At 37.8% G+C, this 24643-nt stretch overlaps 1 protein-coding gene across 1 annotated transcript in view; it reads right to left on the bottom strand.

Moving 5' to 3' along the window:
* DARS (aspartyl-tRNA synthetase) overlaps nucleotides 4295-24643 on the bottom strand; it is a 37106-nt gene continuing 16757 nt past the window's right edge. The window contains exons 5-16 of the mRNA XM_021398600.1: nucleotides 22367-22469; nucleotides 21072-21152; nucleotides 20548-20607; nucleotides 13771-13882; nucleotides 12124-12258; nucleotides 10921-11068; nucleotides 9800-9946; nucleotides 9436-9478; nucleotides 8679-8759; nucleotides 7909-8020; nucleotides 6903-6974; nucleotides 4295-5191 (exon numbers count right to left, since the gene is read on the bottom strand). Coding sequence (XP_021254275.1) covers nucleotides 5100-5191; nucleotides 6903-6974; nucleotides 7909-8020; nucleotides 8679-8759; nucleotides 9436-9478; nucleotides 9800-9946; nucleotides 10921-11068; nucleotides 12124-12258; nucleotides 13771-13882; nucleotides 20548-20607; nucleotides 21072-21152; nucleotides 22367-22469 — 1186 coding nt within the window. The 3' untranslated portion in view covers nucleotides 4295-5099. The remainder of the gene's footprint in view (nucleotides 5192-6902; nucleotides 6975-7908; nucleotides 8021-8678; nucleotides 8760-9435; nucleotides 9479-9799; nucleotides 9947-10920; nucleotides 11069-12123; nucleotides 12259-13770; nucleotides 13883-20547; nucleotides 20608-21071; nucleotides 21153-22366; nucleotides 22470-24643) is intronic.

Here is a 24643-nt window from a genome sequence, read left to right on the forward strand (position 1 = left end):
GCCGACCAATGGGAGGCCGCCGTCCCGCAGAGCCCCGCCCTCCCGCCCCGCTTTTCCTCTTCCCTCTCGGGAGTTTTCGCGCCAAAAGCGAGCGGCGCCTCAGAGCCGAGGGCGGGGTTTGTGCCAAGGGCGGCGCGCGGCGAGGAGCTGCTGCGCCGTGTCGTATGCGCATGCGCCTGGCGCCTTGACCTCAGGGCTGGTCGGCCCGTTCTGTCTGTAAAGTTGTGGGCGCCCCGAGGCTGAGGGAACAGAACGCGCCCCGGAACCGCGCGTTAAGGCAGCCCGGAGCGTGTGGGGCCGGCGGGGCCCCGAGCTCCGGCAGGAAACGGCTGCTGTGCTCTGATTGCCATTGTCCACGCGTTCACAATCCGCGTATTCATGGTCCTGCTGTCACGCTGGGCAGCGGGGCTGCTCAAGGCCCGGGAGGAGTGCCCTTCGCCCCAGCTGTGCTCGGATGGGACGTGCCTGCTCCACCGCCCACAGAAGGAACACGCACGCCACGTGTGCTCAGGGAACAGCCCCGGGTGTTAATTCAGAGCAGGTGGAAGCCGGCCGAAGTTTGGGCACTTGGCTGCGTGTTGGCAGCGCTGCGCTCGCCTGCGGGCTGGCGTGAGGCGGCATTTGCAAAGCGACGGCACCGGTGCAGTGACAGCTGCTGGCAAGCCATGCTGCCAGGAACAGCTCTAATGGCTGTGAAGAACTGCTCGGAATCGTGCTGCCACCTGCAAAGACATTAATCTCTGCCTGAGCGGGAAATGCTCCTGTAATTAAGGCAGCTAAGGGCTGTGTTTTTGTTTTTTGTTTTTTCAATTCGGAAACACTTTAAAGCCTCTAAAAATTAAAAATCTAGCAGCACAAGCTTCCTGCAAGTGTTACTGTATGTTATGGTGCTCTTACTGGGTAGCGTGCAGTCTTGTCTTAATTGTAAAATGGTAAAAGCAATTCATTTTAACATTTTCTTTTTAAAGATTTGCAGTGAATATTTGAAGCTGAGTGTCTTCGCACCGTGCTCTCACTAATGCTTAGACTGAAATACAGATAAACCTGAACTGGCCTTTTATAATCCAGGAGAGAAACTTGGGTTGTTTCTACAGGTACAATGTGCTCGTTCATCATCAGGTGGCACTCAGCATGGGCGGTGCTGTCAAAAGAGTAATTAACATAATTAAAAAGTACTTCTCCATGAACATCCCTACTGCTTCTGAAAGCACGCCATGAAGTTAAGCTCACCATTCAGGTGTGGTGGTGGGCAGCAGGATATCAACCCCTGCCTCAGTTTAAGAACTGCAGTGAGAAGCTCTGTGTCCTGGCACCAGCAGTAACAGGGCAGCAGTTGACTGAAGCCAGCTGGTGAGCTCCCAGCCCATCTGCTCTCTTCTAGTTCTTCCTTTTTGGAAAGCCAGCACGGTAATGGGGTGGGGGAAACCACCCACTGACTGAAGCGGGAGTCTGAAGGACTCCCCAGGTTTTATCTGGAAACTGAAACACAAAGGGCTCAGTGTCTCCCCTGGGAAAGATCCTGTGGGGAAAGCCTATCAGTTTCATTCTATCTTCCTTTTGTTATCAGGAAAGCCTTGGGGAGCAGAGATGAGATGAAGTTACTGATACAATCTGTGTGTGAATGAAGCATTTTGCTTTCTATGTAAAGGAACAGCTGACTAAATTTAAGCACTTATTACATGAATCCAAATCAGAGAACATACCCTTTCAATCTTCAGATGTCTGCTAGAGTATCAGTTCTTCTTTTTTCCCAAACAACTTGAAAGCAACTACAAAGTTTTATTTGTAGTGAAAACATGCATGATTTTGACTGAAGATTTAAGTACCCAAAGACTAAGGGAATGGTATCTGCGTATATATCTAAGGGCAGGAAGTGAGGCAGTGGTTAATGCTGGATGTATTGGAGAGCAGGAGACCTGAGCACGACGGATACGACATGGAATAATGTGTGGAGATCATACTGGATGGAATGGGATGCAATTAATTTTCTTCAAAGCAGTTGGCATGGCGCTATGTTTTATACATTTGTGACCAAACAACACTGGAGGCTGAGCAAGACATGAGGAGCGGACACAAACAAGCAGCTGACCTAGACCAACCATACGACACCACACTCGGCAATAAAAAGGGAGAGGAAGGGGTTTGGGGATATGCCATATTTTGCTTGGGAACTGGCTGGGTATTGATCTACCTCTGGAAGATGGTGAGCGATTACCTTTGCATCCATCGCTTGTTCTCTCTTCTTTTACTTCTTCACTTACTGAACAATTCTACCACACAAAGTTTTTTTGCTTTACTCCTTTCCTCAGCCCCATCCCACTGGGGACATGATGCTTAGCTGCCCCCTGGGGTGAGCCCACAACAGCAGTGCTCAGCCACTGGGCATCAGTCCTGCGCTTTGCTTCCAGAAAACTGGCCAGAGTCTTCTTTCCTGCTGGGCAGATTCAGACAGCTCACTGAACACAGATGGGTTTTCACAAGAAAGTATTTCAGTTAAACTGCAGAAATAAACTGAGGCTTTGCAGTGTTAGTTGTTAACAGATGACTCCCTGGCTATTCCTTACTAATAGTTTTTTAGTTAGCTTAATATTTAAAAATGCACAAGAATAATTACCATTACCTGTATATCATGAATGAAAAAATAGTAATTTCAACTGATGAAAAAGCAGCAGCAGTTTGGACTCCAGCTAGAATGCTAAACTTCCTGCAGTAGGTGGTGGAAATCGAGGACTATACAGGTTTTCCTAAACTGTGAAACCAGAACTGCTAACTATCAAAACAAGATAAACTTCTGAATTACTATTTGCTGAGTTTTAATCAAGTTCTAGCAATGTGCAGCATACACTCAAGTATCCTGTTCAGATGACAGTCAGGACAAATGCATTCTGCATTTTGATTTATGATCGTAATTATTTTCAGTTAGCTAAGAGAAACTGCATGAAAGGATAAGGTGTACAAAGGGATAAGGAGGAATAGGGGCCCCAGCTGAATTGTACTTCTTTTGCAACTACTGAGAATAAATCAAACTAAAATATGAGCTTGAGTAACTCTTAACAGAATTGGGATAAGCACAGTTGTTACAGGATTGTACGTGCAAAATCTGCTGCCACATCTACAGTAATGAACATACATTCTCAGAACTCTACTTTTCTGTTGGCATGAAATGTAAGCCACTGGTTTTGCGTATTATTAAGAGGAAGCTCTTCTGATGTGGGGTACATTACCAGCTCCGTAAGAACAAAAGAAATTAAATAAAATTCATGCCAGTCAGCTTAGCTGAATAAAAAACTGTTTTGAAACTTGGATTCATCAGTAATAAGTCTGTGGTGGTATGCTATACGTAGCCACTGAGCTTTCTGAAATATAACTGAGTACAGGGTAACATTTTAAATACAAGTAAATAATATGGGAAATATTCTGAATTTAAATTAATTACTAAAGACTCGTAAACAAAGCTGCAAAGTATGTTATTCTTTGTATTGTGTGACTTCTAAACAAAGTTTAACTTTTAAATTTCCAGCACTCCATCAAACTGACCTTTAGCATTCCTAAAATTATCGTTTCATAAGGGAGAACTTGTCACAAAACAAGAAAATTAAGTCTTGTTCAATGGCAGCTGCAAAAGATGATTTGCCCTTTTGTGAGATTCTACACAACTTAAGCACAGCCACCCTGACTGACCGTTTTGCAGCATAGCCAGCATGTGACTTCTCTGACATTTAAAAATCAAGGTAGCAACAGAAACAGACTGTCTAAACTATACCTCCTACTGAAAGCTTTTAGTATGTAAAATGTTTAACAAAAATTAAGTCAGGAAGTATGCATGAAAATTAGACCAACTCTATTGCAGGGCCTAAATATGGAATAGAATCTTCTTTCCTCTGGCATCAGCACTTACTGTTTTAAACCTGAAAAACAACCATCAGATGTAGCATATAAAAGGAAGTTTATAAAAGACAGGTTTCCCCACAAAATGCAGGACATACTCGTTGGGTTGGCAAGAAAAAGAGAAGTAGGCTTGTGTACCACTGCAAAATGAGGAGGTTCAAGCAGCTGATTCATTTAAGAAAAAGGATGTCTAGAAAGAATTTCAGAAGTACTCTTTCTGACTTAAACACCCAAATTTTTTAAGTGTACAAGACTCAGGCAGTTCACAGCATCTATAAATGAAGAAAACTCAAAGCTTGCATTACTTACTTTTCTTCCATTTGGAATAGATACATGAAATCCTCACTGATATGCTTAGTTAGTTATCACAGAAGTGGCGTCAGGAATACAAACACGTGATGTGCTCTCAAACTCACCATCTATTTATTTGCTGAGAACATTATATATCCCTCATGCATCCCATGAACGTACGTAACCTCCTGTCCATTCCAAAATAGCAACATGAAATAAAGAACAGGCCCTATGGCTTCTAGGCAACTTTCTATTTGAAAAAAAGTGAGGACAGAAAGAAATTTAAACTTTAGGCAGTTATTCCATCAGATTTTGTTTTTAAATGCATAATTCCATGATTACCTTGTGAGGATACAAAGCAACAATCAGAGAGACAGCTACTGTATCTAGTTTACTTACAGAATTTTATTGGAATCTGTTATGTCTTTTTGTTAAGAATATTCTACTTCTCACCTGCTTCTCTACAATTTCACTCATGTACATTAACAACTGGGTTGGTTTCCTCCTGCTTTTTTGAATTGCGAGCATCCCGTTATTTCAGCTTTGAGCCAATTCTGTACTCCAGAATATTCGATCTTGCTGACATAAGTTAAAAGTGCACAATATTTATTGCACAATTTAAACGTTTAGAAACATGATACAATTTAATGACATTAGAATACTAATTCGAAGTATCATGTTTTTCTTAAAAATGTGCAGCTGCCAGTACAAAGAGTCTTGATCTGTTAAAATACTAGCTTTTAAATAAATACCTAAAGGATAAAAAAAATGTTTGTGGCACTTTAGTAAATTAGATGATCTTCTTTTATTGCATATTACAATGCTTAGATCAGTACACGCTCATCACTAGCAACAGATATGCTCACAATCATATCATACTTGCAGGGCAAATCACCTCAAACTTTCATGAACAGATCACGTTAGGGTGTCAGTCGTTTGGGATCCCGTGGGAACATGGAGGTCTGGCGAACATTATGCAGCCCTAGGTACAGCATTGTTACTCTTTCCAGCCCTACAACAAATGGAAAAAAGAACAACAGCATAATCAGTCTTCTGTTCAAAACTCTTAAGAAGCTAAATGTAATTTACAGGTAAAGCCAGCTTCACGCAGTAGTGTGAGCAAAGACTGACACGTACACATTAACACACCTGACTACAGAAAGGAGTTAGAACCAGAAATCACAGGTTCTACGTACAGTACCTTCTGACACAACACAGGTTGCTCTTGGAACACGCGTCAGTTAAGCAATGGTACTAGAGATGCAACCCTCTTTGAATCACTTGAGACTTTCAAGATGGCATAGAAAATTGAAATGAGAAGGGAGTAATTGCGAGCAATGTATCTTGAATACTGCTACAGAAGTACAGAACAAAGCCATCTTAAGAGCTGTTACCAAGTGCTTTAGGGATATTAACTGCCATAAGCAACTACAGTAAAAACCACTCTGGGAAGCTTATTCCAAGCACTCTACAGTGCAAGCATGCAGATTCAGCAAGACGTGCTCATGTGACTATTTGCTGATATCTTCAAGATAATAAATGCTTCACTGGTTGTGTTCTTTCTTCCTGAAACCTCAGAAGTTATGTGTGTACTGTGGAGTATGTACAGACTTCCTAATCCACAGGGAGACATATGCACTCCAGCCATACTGACGTGAAGCCCAGATGCCTGCTAGTATCCATACACCACTCCTCCTATGTTAAGGCTTTCAGCTAAAACCACTAGAAAACGGTTCAGTTTCACAGTATCTTCTGCTTGGCTGATACTTGGCCTTATCAATGGGATGTACCATGAGGAGCATCTACCCTGCAGAAGAGGTGCAGCTTCAGCTTCCTTGATAGCAGTTGTGACTGGCCTAAATGATCTTCAATTATCTGCAAGTGCTGATGATCAATGATGCTAACACCTTTCAAGTATTTCAGAACAGCTGTCTCAAAAACCTGCCATATTTCAATGCATTTACTAACAGCACATTCTTAAGAAGTTGTTCTCTAAACATGCCAAGAACATACTACGCATACTTCAAAAAAAGAAAGGCAAATGCAGTAAGACCGGATCAGAGATATTGTTGTATATATTACTCAGTACCTAACAAAGTATCTTACTTCCATAAGCATGAAAACATTTCATCCTGCTAATGAAAGCAACGTCTGTTACTCAAAAGTTATTAAGATATTTAAAAACTATTTACTCATTTTAGTATATAAAATGCTCATACTCAAGACAAGAAGCCAGTAGACATGAATACTTGTGCTGAAATTATTACCATCAGCCAAAGCTGACATTCAGTCAAATCACAGCAAATAAAGACAGAGGCAATCATTTCTTTTCCTTACTATGCAGCAGCTTCATCACACTGAGATACCAGTGGTATCTGGTATTATTAGGCTATGATATCCATACATACATGCAGTATTTTCTTGGTTCCTTAAATTTTTCTCTTTGGTCAAATTTGAATGTAATCTGTTGGGCTAATAAATCAACGTATCTTCTCTTGTGATCACCTACCTTTTAAACTTGTCAGACTGTGCCATTAATGTTTTGTCTAACTATTTTATGATGATCCTTACAGTTTAGCTTCTCTCCCTGAACTCCCCAAAATAAACAGTTCACACATTCACCTAACAAGACCACTGCTTCCAATTCTATACTGAGCCTGCTTGGGACCAAGTTGAAGCTAAGGTCAGGCTAACAGCAAACAAAATAAAATCCATATACTTACCTATTCCACCACCAGCATGTGGAGGCGCACCAAATCGAAAAGAATCGATATAAGCCTTTATTTTCTCCAAATCTAGGGAAGAAAAAGGTATGTTTCTCACCTGTTTAATGAACCCTGAACCAAATATGACAGTGAATACAGGACTGCAAGCACAATAAAATATTTACCAAGGTAATTTAAAAACTAACAGTGGGGTTTTGCTCATTAAATAGATTTAAGTTATCCAGAAGAGTCTAGAAATTATGCCCATCACAGTTTTATTCTATTACTTTGTTAATAATTTAATTAGGTAAGGAACTGTATAACTGAGCACGAGCTAGGCCTAACTGTTCGTTGTAACTTACGGGAACTGCTGACTTCCTGAATAAACTGCAATTAAAGTAAAGATTTAGCAATGTGTTTTTCCCTCTTGCTATACTGGAAGCTATTCCTTTTTTCCTGCTACCTCCTTGACATTTTGTCACCCACTGAAAGCATAATTTTAATCTATACTTTACAATCCTGATCTTCATCTAATTTAGCCTTCTACTCTCTTACCATTAGCCAGCTTTATCTGTTGAGTCGTCTTCTTTAAAAATAAATAAATAAATACAAATCACCACTTCTTGTTTATGTGCTCTCAGTCCAAGATTTAACAAGTGACAACTAATTCTGCTGAAGTACTCCTTTAAGAAGTTTGTGAGAGTACAGAGAAGCATGGCAGAATACAGCTTGTCTACCCCATTCTATGGCAGGCACTTCCTGCGTTACGTGCTCTCAAAAGCCCTTGGAAACAATCCCTCCTCATCAAAGTGTTGCTGGGAAACTAGTTAGTTTGTTAATACCAGCACTCTATATTAGAAGTTAAACAGCATTAGATGGATTAACATTATGCACAAAACAATATCATAACTTTAGCATTACTGCCACCCGTTAAATTCTGCTCCAAATTCTTCCTCTAAATGAAATTAATCCAATCATGATTTCTAATCTTTTAAACTGAGCTTTATGTTGTTTAACTTGTTACCAATGCCATGATGCTTGGCTCTCTCTGTCAGCAGCTGAGGATCGTGAATTCTCTGAGCTCCAGACAAAATCTCTTCCCCTCTCATGAACATATCATAAGAGTTTGAGTTTTTCTGGAAAGACAAATATTAGTTAATTTCTTATCTACAGTTACTCCATCCTTAGGGAGCAAATATATCTCTCTCAGTAACTTCATTCATGATATCCAATGCTATGTAGTAAGAATGCAACGTGTTTGTGATCTGCCTTAGAATTATAGTATATCGTCTCCTCTCATTAGTCTGGAGATGATTAAAAAAAAAAAATCAGTAGTTCATCCACACACACTTTGAGAAAAGGTTACATTTACATGCACTTATCCTCAGAAAAGGTGCTGAAGATATTTACTCTGGATTTCGAAATAAACTGGGAAAATTTCTATCAATGTGAAAACAGTGTATTTCTGTTAAAGCGTCTGTTGCCCTCAAAGAATGTTTTTGTCTTGTTTTAGTGATGGCAGCACAGGAGATCTCTTCTGGTGACCATGGAGAGCTCCCATAAAGCTCCTTCAATTTCAGCTTGATCTACTTTCTGATATGTTCTTCGCTGGTGAAGGGTCACTGTAAACACTTTATGGGCCATTTAGCACTGACCTACTCTTGTTACAAGCTTAACTTCAATTACAACAGAGGATCCTATAAAAATACTTTATCTACTTTGTCAAATTATGCCATACAGAGAGTAATTTCAACTTCAAAAAAAACCCTACTGACAACAAAGAATTTTACTTACAGGATTTACAGGGTCTGGCATTGTATAAAAAGGCCTCACAGCAAGAGGGTATTTGTCAAGAATGTAGAAGTCTGTGTCATACTGAAAGACAACGATTTCCAAAAGTTACTACAAGTGAAAATCATGTAAAGAACAGATTACAAGAGGAAGATACAACCAGTGAATCTTTGGAATCTTAAAAAAAAATTCTAAGCAACTCTGCACAAATTTGACAGTATTATTTTCAAAATGTTATTAAAAAAACCAGTATATTAATTTTCAGTTTCCCAACACTACCACTCCTGTGAATTTAAGAATTTTTAGTATTACAATGTCTTACCAAAGTTTGTTGTTTTTTTTTTTCCAATGATGTAATCTTTTCCTAAAGATTTAGATAGAATCTGATTTGCTTTGGGTTTTGTTCATTTGTTTTTTAATTATCCTACAATCTGTTTATTTTTAAACGTACTATCCTGTTTGGTGTACATAATAGAAAGAAATAGAAAAGACTGAAAATGGTTTGAAGGAGATTATTACAGATAAAGATAAAAATCTTGGCAGGTAAAAAGCAACAGCAAAACAGGAATGCAGTCAGCCAATTAAGACGTGCTTGCACTAATCACAAACCCTTCGCAACTTCTACATATTGATACTGTTCCCTCAATCAGTGCATACAAAGTTATTTTACATAAAGGAGGCATTTATACCTACTCAATGGTTCCATGATATCAGGCTTCCAATTCAATGAGAAACATAGTAATTATAAAATAACAGTTACCTTTTCCTTTACCAGACGTCCCAGGAGCTTTTCATTAGGTGTGCTGAAAAAGATTCTCACCGTTAGAACTATGTGACTTAAATTTTTACTGATTACATAGCTTCATAAAAACAAATGTTTCTTTTATCCTCAGAAGATTCAAGTTCCTCTCACTTCAATTATTTTCTTTTGAATTCTGGGTTTGTATGTATAGTCTACAGTAGAAGAAAGTTCTATTTTCATATCCATTCATTTAATTGCCAAGGGACATGGATATAAGTACTGCTTATTCCTCTCAAAGTTAGAGATTCTTTCTGCACAGCACAGAACTTATACCTTACTATCACTTTCACAAGACTGAAACGTTTGTGTATTGGCGACGTACCTCAGATCTTCTTCATCACCCATCTCAATGCCTGCCTCCCTAAGCATGGCCACAGCTTCACGGTATTCCAGCCTCAGAGTCGGCTCCAAAAACTTAAATGGCTCACATGGGAACTGTTTGTTCACTGTCTGAATTTCAGTTTGGAATCTATATATATGAAAACAAGAACAGAAGCAAAATACAAAGCAATCAAGAAATGTACTCCTCTTGTATGTAATAATCAGCACTGGCAATACAATTCTGCCACAAGAGGGCCCTCTCACAATATAAAAACCTATTTTATTTTAGATTATCTTCTGGAGAAGTTCTGTATAATCCTAATGAAATGTTTCATCTAAGTTAATGCAATCTACTTCAATGATACACAGGTTAATATTTTACTACTACTTCTGTTTTATTCCTTTCCTAAGAAGTAATTGACTAGGTCAAATTTTCACAGTAAAACCAGCTAGAAACCATCCCTTTGATTTGTAACATTTAGCTAGGATCTCCTTTGATTTAAGTAACACACTATTTTGAATAAAGAAGAGAAATTTCTTTCCAGATTGATGAAAAGACAGGCATTTCTGCTGGCAAGACACTCTGATTTGTAAGTAAACAAAAACCGCTTCCTAATCTTCTGGCTTGTTTTTTTTTTTTAACAAGTTAGGAGTGTGAATAATGGAAAATAATCTTTGCTGCTGTCATGGCAGAGATGCAAGCTGTTACAATAAATTTTCTTCAGGAAAGCTATTTTAAACAGCTAAGATTAATTTCAAAACAGAACAATCAGTCTACCTGCAGTGGCACAACAGGAAGGATATTTTACACTAATGATGGATCATTTCTATTAGGAAGCTCGTTCAACAGTGAACATCGTTTTTGTGGTGCAAGCTGGCATGCTGTAGGAGATGCAATTTGGGCATAAAATAGACAGTTTACTAGCATTAGTGAACTTCTAAAGTCAGTTACAATGAAACAGTTAAGAGCCAAGGAACGATGGTTGAAGTTCTCTTGTTGTAAATCAGATTACCAACGATTATCTGACAGGCTGAGGATGAAATGCTCACCCATTTGATGCCGCAGTGCAAGAGATCTCAAACAAATGAAGTTGCTCATGAAATGGAAAATGTTTTTATTACCTCTCCTGAAGTCCCTTAAATATCTGCACCAAGGTATCTGCAATCTCCTCTACCACTTCATGATAGTGGTAGTTAAAAGCCATTTCAATATCCAGACCAACAAACTCAGTCAGGTGTCTGTGCGTATTGGAGTCCTCAGCTCTAAAAACTGTAAAATGAAACAGAAATTCTAACTGAGCTGAAATTATAATTACATTTTGGAAAATAACACAGACAATCAAACACATCAGCAACTGGACAAGACAGACAACGCTGTCTCTAGACATGACAATTCTTACTGAAAAACAACAAGAAAGCTTGCTGCCTGAAAGCATCATTCGTAACAAATAACAGCATTATTGTAGCTGTGGTGGTCAAAGGATACAAGACAGACAAGTCTCCCAGAGAGGTACTATCTCTTGTCAAACCAACAGACAGAAGTGCAAAAAACAGACAAGCTTTCAGGCATATAAGAACTTTCAGATTTGAAAACTACCTTTTTCAGAGGAAATGGACTTGTGCACGTGTGAGCTGATTTTTTTTCAGGTGTAAGACTCTGATATAAACATGCCTTCCTACAAAACCATGACTTATGTGTTAGTAATTAACAAGTCATTTAAGCTCTGAGTTACTTGCATCTTTATTTTATTTATAAGCTGTTATTGTGTTTTCCAGCATTTCCACCTTAGCTATCTTTAAACCTGTTCCTGAGGTCTAAGAAAAAGATTCTGCATTACTACCTAAAAGGGCAATGTCCTATTAGCTTTTGAGGAAGGGTGTGAGAGAGGAAAATAATCAATTTGGATTCTCTACTGACAGCCTAGTGAGACGTATGCATTTGCCAAATAATTCTGTTTGGTACATGTACAAGAGCAAAGGATAAATCCATGTTAATACACATAATATCTGAAGTACATCAAATTTAGCTTCTCTATTTCAGCTGTTTGCTAAGGGTAAATAAAGCATGCTTAGTAAGTAACAATGGCTTTGGTAATTACAGAATAGAAGGCATCCTCATTTCAGCCTCTTAGTTTTGTTCCAGCAACCTCCCTGTAAACTTTATTCTCGTTAGTTGCCCCAGCTGAAATTTGTGTTTATTAAGTGAAGCTATAGTAAGTAAAAGTATTCACAGCCTTCAACATACATGCTACTTTCCTCCTGCTACAACTGCTAAAAGCCATCAGGGTCATCTTTACCATTTGGATAAAGTAATGCTTTTCTTACCTGGCCCAACACAAAAAACTTTTTCAAAGTCAGCACATATACACATCTGCTTGTACAGCTGCGGGGACTGAGCCAGGTAGGCACTGCTTTTGAAGTATGATACAGTAAACACATTGGCTCCTCCTTCACTGGCAGCTGAAAAGCAAATGCTTACAGTAGTTATTAAAATAAAAATGTAAAAAAAAAAAAAAAAAAATAGAGGTAGGCTGTCAGACTACTGGGCTTATACTTAAAGATAAGGAGATTTTTCTATAAAGCATATTAAAAGAAAAGGATACATTTGTATCATTAATGCTAGGCAAGTATTGCAGCTCAGGGCAGTCAGACACTGCCTTGCAAACCTTCAAATAGAGTTTGGGTAACTAAAATAGTTACTATTCCTAGCAGTCCTCCACCTCAGGGTGAGGGCAGCAGAGAATGTATGTTTGTACCACTACATCTACTTGCAGTCCACCATTTCTGTGGAAACCAATCTTTATCAGTGATGTAAGCTTCAAAGACAGCTAATTGCAGAGACCAAGATCAAAGCGCACATCCTGTTTTTCCAGGACAGTCTATCTAGCAGAGGACTGGGCAAACATCTCAAGCGTCTGGAGGCACTAACAGATCTCAGAGACAAAACTGGATTTACCAGAGGACATTTGAAAAGGAACAAAGCCCTCTCCCAGTTTGAGACAACTACCTTGAGAGAATATTAGCCATGAACATATGCTCCCATTTTGAATGAATCCCTCATAGTAAGCAGCCTACCAAAACTCACTGTACATTTCCCAGTGTATGAAATGATAGTGATAGTTGCCCAGCATACTTACAAAAGCATGTCAGAGTGAAACAGTGACAGTCTTTTCTTATGGTAACACTATTTGCTACTTCTAATTACTGACAATTCCACTGCAATTAATCTTTTTTTCTTCAATTACTACTACTCCCACTGAAATAACTTCATTGTCTACTCAGTTAGTTTTGAATAGAGGCTAACATAGAAAATCTCAAATCTTAAGACAGCTATCATATGCAAATTTGAAATTTAGTAAGGATTGCATCGATTTAACTTACTAATTTTGCAAAACTTATCAATTTATCTCCTTCAAACAACAGGACGCTTGCTTGCTTCCAATGGTACCCTGCACAGGAAGAGCAGCACACTTCCTCAAAGATGCTACATAAATAAACTACTTTGGAGTCTTTAAACACTTCATGCTATTTTACCAGCATCTGTAGGAAAAGTTATCTAATCTTACAGGTCAATGACATTTTCTATGTTGTAAGAATAGTTGCTTGCATGTATTTTGTTAAAAAGTCCTACTTGTAGCTCAATCCAGAGTTATCTTCAAAAATATAAAAACAGAGGTATAAAATCCCTGTTGAAGACCCGTGCATATGATCAAGCAATTTGTGTTTAACTAAATTAAAACTTTAAATGCACTGTAGAGTACATAAATCAGGTATAAATAGCATTTGTATTGTCATTCTTTTAACATTCAAAGTCAGGAGAAGAATAAAGAACAGCTTTGATACTTGCTTTGTTTGCTATGTTGTATCTGAATTAGAAATAGTTTTTTAAAGAAAAAACATGTTTGCCAGATAGGTTCACTGAGCAAATATAAAAGAAGCTGATCTGAAGCTTCTGGATCAAAAATACATTACCTGAAATGATTTTGGGAGTCTGAATTTCCACAAATCCTTTGCGAATGAGAGTTTCTCTAAAAAGCTGACAAATACCAGACTGAAGGCAGAAGACTGCCTGACTGGTGGAAGTCTGTAAGGAGAAAAAGAATAATGACAAAAAATAAGTTAGTTTAATTCTTCCCCCACTCTGTTGCTTTTTATAGGCAGCTGGAAGGATACATCTCTTCTCTTAGGAACTCTTGGTTGTTGTATTTGCCTGAACAGAGAAAAATGTGCACTGATAATTATTTATTACAAAAAAAAAAAAAAAAAAAACCAACAGCAAAGGAAACAAGAAAAATTCCTCATTTCAATTCACAGCATATTCAGTTATTAAGGACACGCTACGGTCAACTCAAGATTTAAACAGTCACTGATTTGTATGTTTTGCTTCTGCAAATAAAGATTTTATGGTAAGAAAATGAATAAAAACACTAAACCTATGACAAAGGTTTCAGTACACTGACCGAGAACCACTGCAGTAATACGCAATGCATAAGAGCAAAGCCCATAACTTGCATGTAGTCAAAATGTTTGTGTCTATTAAAGGACTAAGAAATACAATGTTTTTCAAGTAAAAACATAGCCCTATGCTAACTACCTAAGTCAGGGCCACAAAAACAACCTCAAAAGAGTGTGTGAACTCACAGCAGCATTTACAACCGTTCACATAACTTCTGATCACCATGAACTGCAATTTTCTTTTCAAAATTTACTCCAGAAGTACATTCAGCCGACAAGCTGATCAATTCAGGTTTTATTTGTTTACTTACGTGACACAGTTAAGGCACTTATCTGGTTAACAACTACCTGCCCTAAATGTTCCTGTAACACACTTGGGTTTTAGTGTGAAGAAAAAAAAAAAAAAAACAACTTTAGTAGACGCAGAAAACATTGCAATACGTCAGCACTGAACCCATATCTGATTTTGCGCTCGCAGAGTTTAAGAACTGGCAGTCAGCAACCTACAAGCGTACATAGAACCCAGCAACTTCTCATAAGAAAACTAAAAGAACGTTTCTTTCTGACAACCTGCGTCACAGCACTGTTTACTTCTCCTTTCTGAAAGGTACTCAACTTTTCTCTCAGGGTAAGGAGAACCTTGCGGGCTTTTTCACATGACTCTTAACAAACCACAAAACAAAAAACCCAGTCAAAACAAAGTACATAAGCACCCAAATTTAGACAGTCCGTCAGTGGTTATGTTGAAATGAAGCTATGTTCAACATCTCTGGAAGATAAAAGATATCCCCTAACTGAAGAACTGAAAGAGAAAATGGTTTTAATACTTTGGATTTGTAGCAATTCGGAGTGATTTACGATTAGAGCAGATATATTATCACAGAGTGCAAGTGGTTGAGATCAGTAAATAACTGCTAGCAGTTCTCACCGCCTGATAGCAGTAACCACAGCCACTACTCCCACTACTTTCAAAATTAAGGAGAGGAGGTTATGAGCAATACATACAAAAGAGCCCTTGAACTTTTTCACCTTTCTTCCACAGGTGTTGCACAGTCAGACATATGCTCGGACAAGAAACTTAGCTCAAGTTCTTTGCATGATTTCACACACACATATGGTTATGTTGTTGACTTTTCAGCCCATCTCCTACTTAGAAACGTGAAGAGACTTTAGAAGATTATAATCCAAACAGTCACACTTAGGTTTACCAATATGGTTTTCGATAAACAAGACCCATTTCAAAAAATGCTAAGAAACAATTGTGCAACGTTCATTTGAAGAGAGGTGGTAACAACGACTCCTCACCCCTTCTGATGAACCTACACCAGTTTGATGCCTGAGAAGGTAAGATAGTAGTCCTAACATACACACTTTTTTGTAAGAGAAATGTATTAAATCTGAAAGCAATTACTTGCTATGAAGTCTGACAGTGTGCACAGAGTCAATAACTAATACATCCCTACTAACAATAGTTTGTGAGCTAGTAACTCCCAATTGCTTTAGTGAGGATGCTGAGCAAAGATGCTGTATTCCTAACCCTATCGGTAATGATAATTTATCTTTAAAAATAGCATTTATCAAAGAAGCCAAACCCATAGATGTAGATGCTGAAGCTTTTGCTCAACTATAGACCAGGGGAAGAACAAGCTGCAATTCTCTGTACCTCAAATTAGACCTGACAAGACCACTCTTCTTACTACCAAAGGTAACTGAGCTTCAGTGCCCGTCCATTCAGAGACTGCAACAAGTTAAAGCGTTGAATATTGGTGACACTGTGGTCTTCTTGTAAGAATTAGACAGGCCCACAAGATCTGAGATTAGCTCCTAAAGAACTCCAGCTGTCAACGTGCAGTGGAGTCAAGTGGACTATCTCTGAAGTTTTATGCTCAACTGTAACTTTCCAAAGATTTTAAAGTTGATTCTGCGTCCACACAAAACAAACTTTTTCAGATGCAGTTATGGTCTTTGAAGGGGAATATTCCGGACAAAAAGGGGCTGAATATATCTGAAGAAAATAATTCAAGACAGCAAACTAAGGCAGTTGTGAAAATGAATATATATTTTTAAACATCTTTGCCTTCGACAACATTTCAGTATGGCAGTTTTTTCCCTGTAGTGTTCACTCTTGTAAACTCTTCCGCACATCTGCTGGTAAAATCTTATCTCAGACAACGGCAAAGGCAGTAAACAGTCCTTCAAATGCAAAGCAAAACTGAAACAAACATGGCACTTAGATGTTGCTGTTTAAACTTAGTGACTTTACAGGAAAACTCATTATTTCTAGTAATTACTCCTTGTTACAGGCAGCAGAAAAAGTGTTTAGCTAACAATGCTGAAATACGAGTGTCAATGTAACTTCACTCTCATCTCACCTGTGTGTTTGTTATATAAATGCAAAAAAGGAAAATACTATTAGAACACAGCACTTTAACACTTAAAGATTATAAAAGAAAAATAACCATGTTCTATTCAGCACAATCAGTGGCATGTAAATAGCGATACTCATGTAAGTTGCCAGTCAGACAAATGTATTTCAATAGAACTGAAGGCAGTTAACACCTTACGTGATCTTATCTCAAAAAGGTGTGATCAAGACGCCAACAAGCAAAGCTGCAAACTTCTTTTTACTCTCACATTAGCTATCAAATTTGTTCTATCAATTCACTTTTGCTTTTTTGTTAACCTGCTCTAACTTTCTCCTCTTCCCCTAGAATCACTAGATTCATCCCAGATTGACTGAAATCAACTGTTCCATTCAAATTCAGTATTACTTTATAGTACAACAAGAGGAGAACATGAAGTTTGTTGTTGAAACAATCGAGACTGTGTTACTGCAGCACAACAAAATCACTAGAAACTACAGCAAATGGTGTATCTGGTTGTCATTACAGCTTGAAGTCAGTCAGGAGAACAACAGCTTTTGCAACAAGTAAATCAAATTCAACACAATGAAATCAAGCTTAAAGTAATCAAGTAATCAAGAAAAAAACTGCATTAAGATCAATGTACATATAACAATCTGACATCTGTGAGCTACCAGAAGTACGGTTTAATGGTTATGCACTACCCTAAGCAGTTTAAACAAGATAATATTGACTCTGAAGGACTATACTTTGGTCACAATGAGCTGGGCATTAGCAGACATAATTATAGCATCAGGACTGCTAAATGCATATAACTCAAGTCAAATTTGGACAGATACTATTAAGATAAAAACCCTGCTGGACATCAAAACATAAACCAGAGCAAGGACATCAGTCAGGTCCATTGCTGAAACCTGATGAGCCTCCACTGATTTTTATTTCAGAGCAAGATATACTAAAAAGCAAAATCTAAAAATCGGTATTTCATGTGTTGGCTTGTCTTTATTGCTTTACCTTCACTGAAGATCTTCATGAAATACGGTCATTTAACACTTTCTTTAGGTGTTTTTACATATACAAAAAGCCTATGTATTGCTGAATACTGCAGTTAAGCATGGCAGAGAAGTAGACAATTTAGAAACACAGTCAGCACTCCAACTGCCTTTTTGAATTGTTCCAAGAAATCATTAGTTAATCAAACATACCCAGAATAAAATATTTTGACACTATTTGACATTAAGCCATTATGAAAAATAGATACTTAGGTCAACAGCAGTTTTCACACAGTCACCTGTAGTTATGTGAAACAAAATCTGGTCTACACAAGGACTCTCCATTCTACAGCCCCGGCTTTTCTACTCCAAAGAGTATGGGATCTGTATTTTAGGAATTAACTCATCAGGAACAGATTCTTCACAAATTAACATTCCTTAGAAAGATCTTTTTAAAACCTTCTACCTTAAACAATAACAATTTTCTTGAATGCATTCAGAGTGACAACTCTAGCAATAGCTTGGGATCTTGGCATGTTAGTACTTCCCATCCCTACACTCAAAAACGCTTCTAGGAGATCTTTGTCAGCAACCAAAATGTAGGACTGTGCACACTTGATTTTCAAAAGAACAAAAGAATTGAAAACTTGAGGTCTCCGTAGAATATTTTGCATATTACATCCACCAGGATATTTTTTTTCTATGTTTTTTTCTTTTTTACCCCACTATAATTTTCTTGTTATTAACCATGCCCATTCCATTATTCTACAATTAAACTCTCTCCTTGGTATCCATCATAGTTGGATGGAGCTATGCTATTTTTGGAAATCCATCCTCTTTTATTCATGCAAGAACTGAGTTCCACAGCTCCAGTTTATCATGATTTCACCCTAGCCAATGAACACCTTGGTTAATCAGTAAAGTTCGTTAAATCACTACTGAACTACTTTAAAGATTTTATTTAAATGGACAAACCTAATTTTAGTTCCATATTAAGGATTATTTTTTATAAGTCTGAGTCTAGCCAAGGCCTATGCATTTCATTTGTTAAATTTTTCTCAAAAAAAAATCAGTATCTTTACTTTTGATACTCGATTACCTCCTTCTTCCTTAAAAAAACAGGGCACTAAGAAAACCCAAACTAGATGATGGTACATGTATCTGAGGTTGGAACTTCCTCCCATACCAGTGGGAACAGGTCATCACAGCAACTCCGTTAGAACTACTCTGTTTGCATTTCACATCAGTTCAGTAGTCTGTCTTATACAGAGACAGAGTTAAGGTTCAGAACTCAAAACAAGAGGCCAAACACTGCTGAATGAACGGTGGATGCACTGACAATGGTTGGAACACACAATACTCATATTCAGTTGCATAATTTAGGAAAGGTTGCAGCAGAATTCACTTAGCTCACCAGTTGTACCCTCCAGCTAGACTGGTGACAACTTATTTTCTACGACTACATTGGCAGAGATGCATATGTGAAGAGTCATGCTAGACTAATGGATATGTCCAGGCCTATCTAGTACTTGATCCAATATGTGACCTAGCAGTTGGCAACTCTGCATGTGGCAGAAGGGTTGGAACCTGATGATCCTTGAGGTCCCTTCTAATCCAAGTCACTCTATAATTCTATATGATTCTATGATATAAGAATTTTAGCCCATCTCTTTGTTTCATGCCCTGTGTTTTGTTTTGTTTTTCCCCTTTACTATTTACCATCTCGTGTTTTACTCCACAGATGTTCTCACCTGAATTACAGTCAACCAAACTTTCATGCTTTTCAGGTTGTATTTTAACTGTTATTTCCTTTTCTATTACTCCTCTCATCCGTTCAGGGTTCATAGCTCTTTCCAGCTTATTATACACACATTTCATTCATTTAAATGATTTTCTTCAGTTTCTCCAGTGTGCTGTTAAGTATTTTTTGGCATCATCAGAAGTTCAAGCAACACTTGAACTTCTAACAGTCCAGAGTTCTCCCTTCAATTTAATACACTGCCTTACCATTACTCTAAGTTGACGATCCTTTAATTCTCACTAGGACAGAATTCTTTTCATCAAAAACTTAAAGTTACAGATGAAGAGACCAGTATAATGAGATACTGAGTATCCTGAAAAGTAATCACAAATGGAAGCTGCACAGTATCACATATGATAAGGTCAAGTGAAAAGCCATTACATCTTTGCTCCAAATGAAATGATTTGCACAAGTAGTTTTAATTGCTGAAATAAGTAGATCAAATGCTTTAAGCATCTCTGTGCCAGAACTTTTCCAAAATTTCCAATTAAAAAATGATCTTTTTGTTTAACTTCCCAGACCCATAGCTTGGCTTACTGAGAAACTATCATTATCATAACTTCGAAGGTAGGACTAGATACACCAAAAAAGAGCCGAATATACTCTTCATTCAATGAAAAACTGACTAAAATACCATTCCTATATCAAATATAGGAAAAGACAAGAGAAAATAATGTCAAAAGGATTAAAGATAAGTCATTACATATTTATTGTTAAATTCAAAACTTTCATCTTACAGTTCTAAACTGAGCTCTTACAACACTCTCTGGGTACCAGATACTATATTTGAGAACAAATATTGTCTATAAGTTGTCCTTATTCAGTCACCATTCATTTTTGGAAAAAAAAAAAACAGATGCACACGGCCATTTGCCAAATCCTAAACATTCACCTTAATTTACTAATATGTGTTCTCTGATGAACATCAGATGAAAGCTTTTTTTTTTTTCTGCTGTTAGTATGTTCATATGTAGATTACATTTTGTTTTCATGTCACTCACAAATTGAAAAATGTTGTTTAGCTTTCCTCTGGCCAGCAAAACACTTCCACCAAATCCACTGCTTTTATTGTTTCATGGATTAGGACAGTGAACAATCAAAACATGCAAGTGAGCAGGCAATGAATCATATTCCTTACCCTCAGATCAATGACTCTGTTGTCCAGTCTTGTATCTTGGTTTACAGTAGCTCTTCCATCCTAAACAGTTGTGCAAAAATACATAATGAATATATACACACCTAAAAAAAAGTATTGGAGAAAAATGTCCTTTGGTTAAAGGCCAAGAGATGCTTCCAAATTCAGGAGATTTTCTAGATCAGTCTGTGGAACATACAACTGCCAGTACAGCAAAGCTAAAGCTATAACTTCTCCACGGTCACAGGCAGAAACCAGCTATGAGGGTCGAGATCACAGAAGATGACAAGCCCTCTGGTTCTGACCTACTGCTGCAGTTCAGCAGAGATCAAATCTGTAGACATTTCTAATACAGTTCTGAAGAAACATAACGGAAATAAACACAACAATGGAAGCTAATAATGGAATAATAATGGAAGCTAAACAACAAAAAACCAGAATCACTACATGATGGAAGCTGACACACTTTCATACTTTTCTTCAATTACAAATATAATAATACACATTTGAGTATGCAAAGTTTTCACCTCCTCGCCTTCCACTTCTGGTCGAACAGCATCATCCAGCTGTAAAGGGAGCCGAGGTTCAGCTAAACTGATCACATAGATCTGAAAGCGAGACAGGAACAAAAATAGCATGAGACTCAGCTCAAAAGAAGGTGTGATTTACAATAGGATATTTCTGGCATAAACATGAAACAGTGTTTGCATAGGTTGTTAGCTGGAAAACTGTGATTTTCTTCATAAAGTCAATACACTTGGGTGCAGTCTCGCAATAATATTGGAAACTCTTAACTCCAACTTCCTTTTTTGAAGATTTTTTTTTTCCCCTTGGAAGTAGAAAAGCATTGAGCTGAACAAGCGCAGGCTGCCTGAAGGACAAGCCTACTGGCACGAATGCCAGGTCTGAAACTACTAGATTTCACCATTTTAAGGTTCTGATTGCAGCAAGAGCACCTCATTCTTTTTGTTGTTCAAGTACTGTTTTACTTACCATCTGATTGAATCTGAAGAAGCTATTTCAGACCAAGAATTTATGAGATAGATAAAAGACAGTGAAAATGCAAGACACCCTGTTCTAAAGCCTAGTCACAGCTACAGTTAATTCCACATTCTTTTAGAAAAATCAAGCGTGTGACAATCTGCACATATATTTCTTCAAAATCTGCACACTTTCCACAATGCTGTTAGCTAAGATTTACCTCACTACAACTATAATAGCCACTTTACTGTTGAGATGACTGTGTTTCAGCAGAATTGTACACATACAGTTTGTGCAGTGGCTGAAAACTTTTCCAAGCAAACAAAGGTTTAAAAATGTATTCTGTTAACCAAATTATAAAGCTGCGCTTCCTCCAGCCCTACAACATAAGCTATGGAAATTTTAACAATATGGAAGCTGTTGAAATCTTAAGTCAGTGCTTTACTTTAACTGAGAGTTATACACTCCATTCCATTTCACTACGGGGAAGACTGTAACTTCCCAACAATGAAGAAACTTCCCACTTCCACCTAAGAAGAGGCTGACTTCTTATTACAGTACCTGCTGAAGTTAAGAATTACAAGCATTCCTAGCCAAATCGATCCAGTGAGATTAATTTACTTGCTAGTGTATTTTAAGTGGCAGCTAAAATCAAGAAATACTAAAAATCAAATATTTTAAAAACAGGAACGTCTCATGTTTATGAAAGGTATACAGAAATGTGTAGTTTAAAGGAGTTTATTTCTCTTGTACCAGACTACAAAGTTTATATATGCAGAAAGACAGACAGACTAAAGAGACAGATAATCCCAGAGAGTGTTCAGTTTGCTTAAAAAATTACCCTTTGAACATGCAGCTCAACATCTTGCTGAGTACAACCTCCGATTTTCTGATGTGCTTTCCTCACAACGCCTTCTACATCCACAATGCTCTCTTTGTTGATGCTGTCAATAAAGATAGTAGCCTTACTAAATTTCATTGCACACTGCACCAGATTCAGTACTTAGCACTAGCATGTACATGTACTGTATGGATTGCTGGAACAATAAAACAGAATTAAGAATTTAGATATTTATCACACATAATCAATGAACAAATAAAGGATGTCACTAAAACATCACCAGCCACAATAAATTCAGACTGGGATGGAAGATTTAGAAGGGAAAGAATTATAATTAAGCTTAGTAATTGCTCATTCTTTGTGTGTGTATACATAAACTGACAAGTCGCATAGTTCTTTTTCTAGGCCATGTACACTCTTGCACGTGTCAGTTGATGCAATTATCTGAAAGATGGGTCTTGAACAGCAGAACAACAAATTGAAAGGAAGTCCTAGATCTGGAGGGCGAAAAAAACCTGATTCAGCTTGTTTAAACTACGTGACTTGTTACTGAAAGATGCAAGATGCTTCTAAGTCAGTTCTTTGAAACAGAGGACAACTTAACTGCTCTCCACTAACAGTCATTAATAGTACATTAAATCACTATATAACATCTTGAAAATCTTCCAACAGTATGATAGAAAGTATGTGTGTTACAAGCAAACAATAACAGAAGTCTCAAGAGTGAGAGATGAAAAATAATTCATGTGAGCAATTTTCATTTAGGTACTTGTGGAAAATTACTGGTTTTAAATCCAGCACTTCATGTAATTGCATCTCTACTGGAGACATAATTTCACTCTGTCTCTTTGTCAGCCTGCTTACAAAAGGCAAAATATCAGAAAACACTTCTTTCCTCTTTATGAAAAGTAAGTTACAATTAACTTTATCTTTCACTTCTCAGGCATTCTTGAGATGACTGGAAAGCACTTTATGTACGTCACTTGACCGTGTAAGCCCTTCAAAAGCAGAACAGTAGGTCCATAATGCAACCACAAACAGTAAGAGACAAGCAAGGACACTGTTAGACAAGCTGGCCACTACTGATTTAGGTAGATCAAACAGCAGTTAGCAATCTTCAGGTTTACAAAGTCAGCTTCTGAGTTAGTAAAGCTCCTCAAACAAACCTCAAACCAACAAACCCCAAACTTTTTCCATAAAGCTAAGTTAGAAGGTAGTAAGATAAATGTTTTAATGCACGGAACTCATGAGCACTAATCCCCAGTTAAAGCAGAGAAAGGCAGAGTTGCAAGCAGGTGCAAGCTACTGACAACGGTAACTACAGTCCAAATCGCTTGCATCTTCATTAGTTTATCAAGCACTTCCCGGAGTCAGTCTAAGAGCTGTGAGTAAAATCTAGATATTCTAACCTAACAGTCTTTTTGTACTGCTACAGTAAAACCACATGAGAAACTCATTAGGATTGAAAGGCTTCTTTTTAGAAATATCTATGTTTGGAACTAGTTTCTCTCTCACTTTTCTTTCTTTCTTTTTTTTTTTTTACCCAGCTAAACAATGAAGTCTATCTTTTCAGCTGATGAGAGAAACTTGGCTTTCATCTCTGACAATGCCTTTGTGGTGTGACCCAAAAGGAGCTGAGATGCAAAATGCTAAGTGCTGCAGAGTATGACTACTAGCTTATTCTGTTTTCTACTACGCCTGATGCATCGTAGAGTCATGGAATAGATTGGGTTGGAAGGGATCTTAAAGATCATCCAAGTTCCAACCCCCTGCTGTGGGCTGGGTGCCCCCCACCAGCTCAGGCTGCCCAGGGCTCTATCCAATCTGGCCTTGGGCACCACCAGGGATGGGCCATTTGCAGCTTCACTGGGCAGCCTGTTCCAGGGCCTCACCACCACCATCCATGCCAGCCATAAGAGAAGCTAAACAGATCTTCGGTTTGACCCAGAACAAACTGCTTTATTTTGTAAATTCAAACTTAAGTTATCCAACAAAATTTTTGAATAAAAGTTATCAAAATCTCAAAAAATCTAATGACATTTAAGTAAAAGTTGGAAATTCAAGCGACAGAATTCTCAAAACTTCAAAGAGTCACTAGAAATGAATCACAAGTAACTGGAAAGAAACGTCAAATTTCAGCATTTTAGTTAATCAGACTATTTCTTTGATGGCAGTACTTTGAGGTGATAGAACCTGTCAGCTGCTCTAAAAGTTATACAGACCATGGTACTTTATATGCTTGATCATAAGATAATGTCATAATGTATAAAACTTCAG

This window comes from Numida meleagris, chromosome 5, assembly GCF_002078875.1.
Source record: "Numida meleagris isolate 19003 breed g44 Domestic line chromosome 5, NumMel1.0, whole genome shotgun sequence".
NCBI lineage: Eukaryota > Metazoa > Chordata > Aves > Galliformes > Numididae > Numida > Numida meleagris.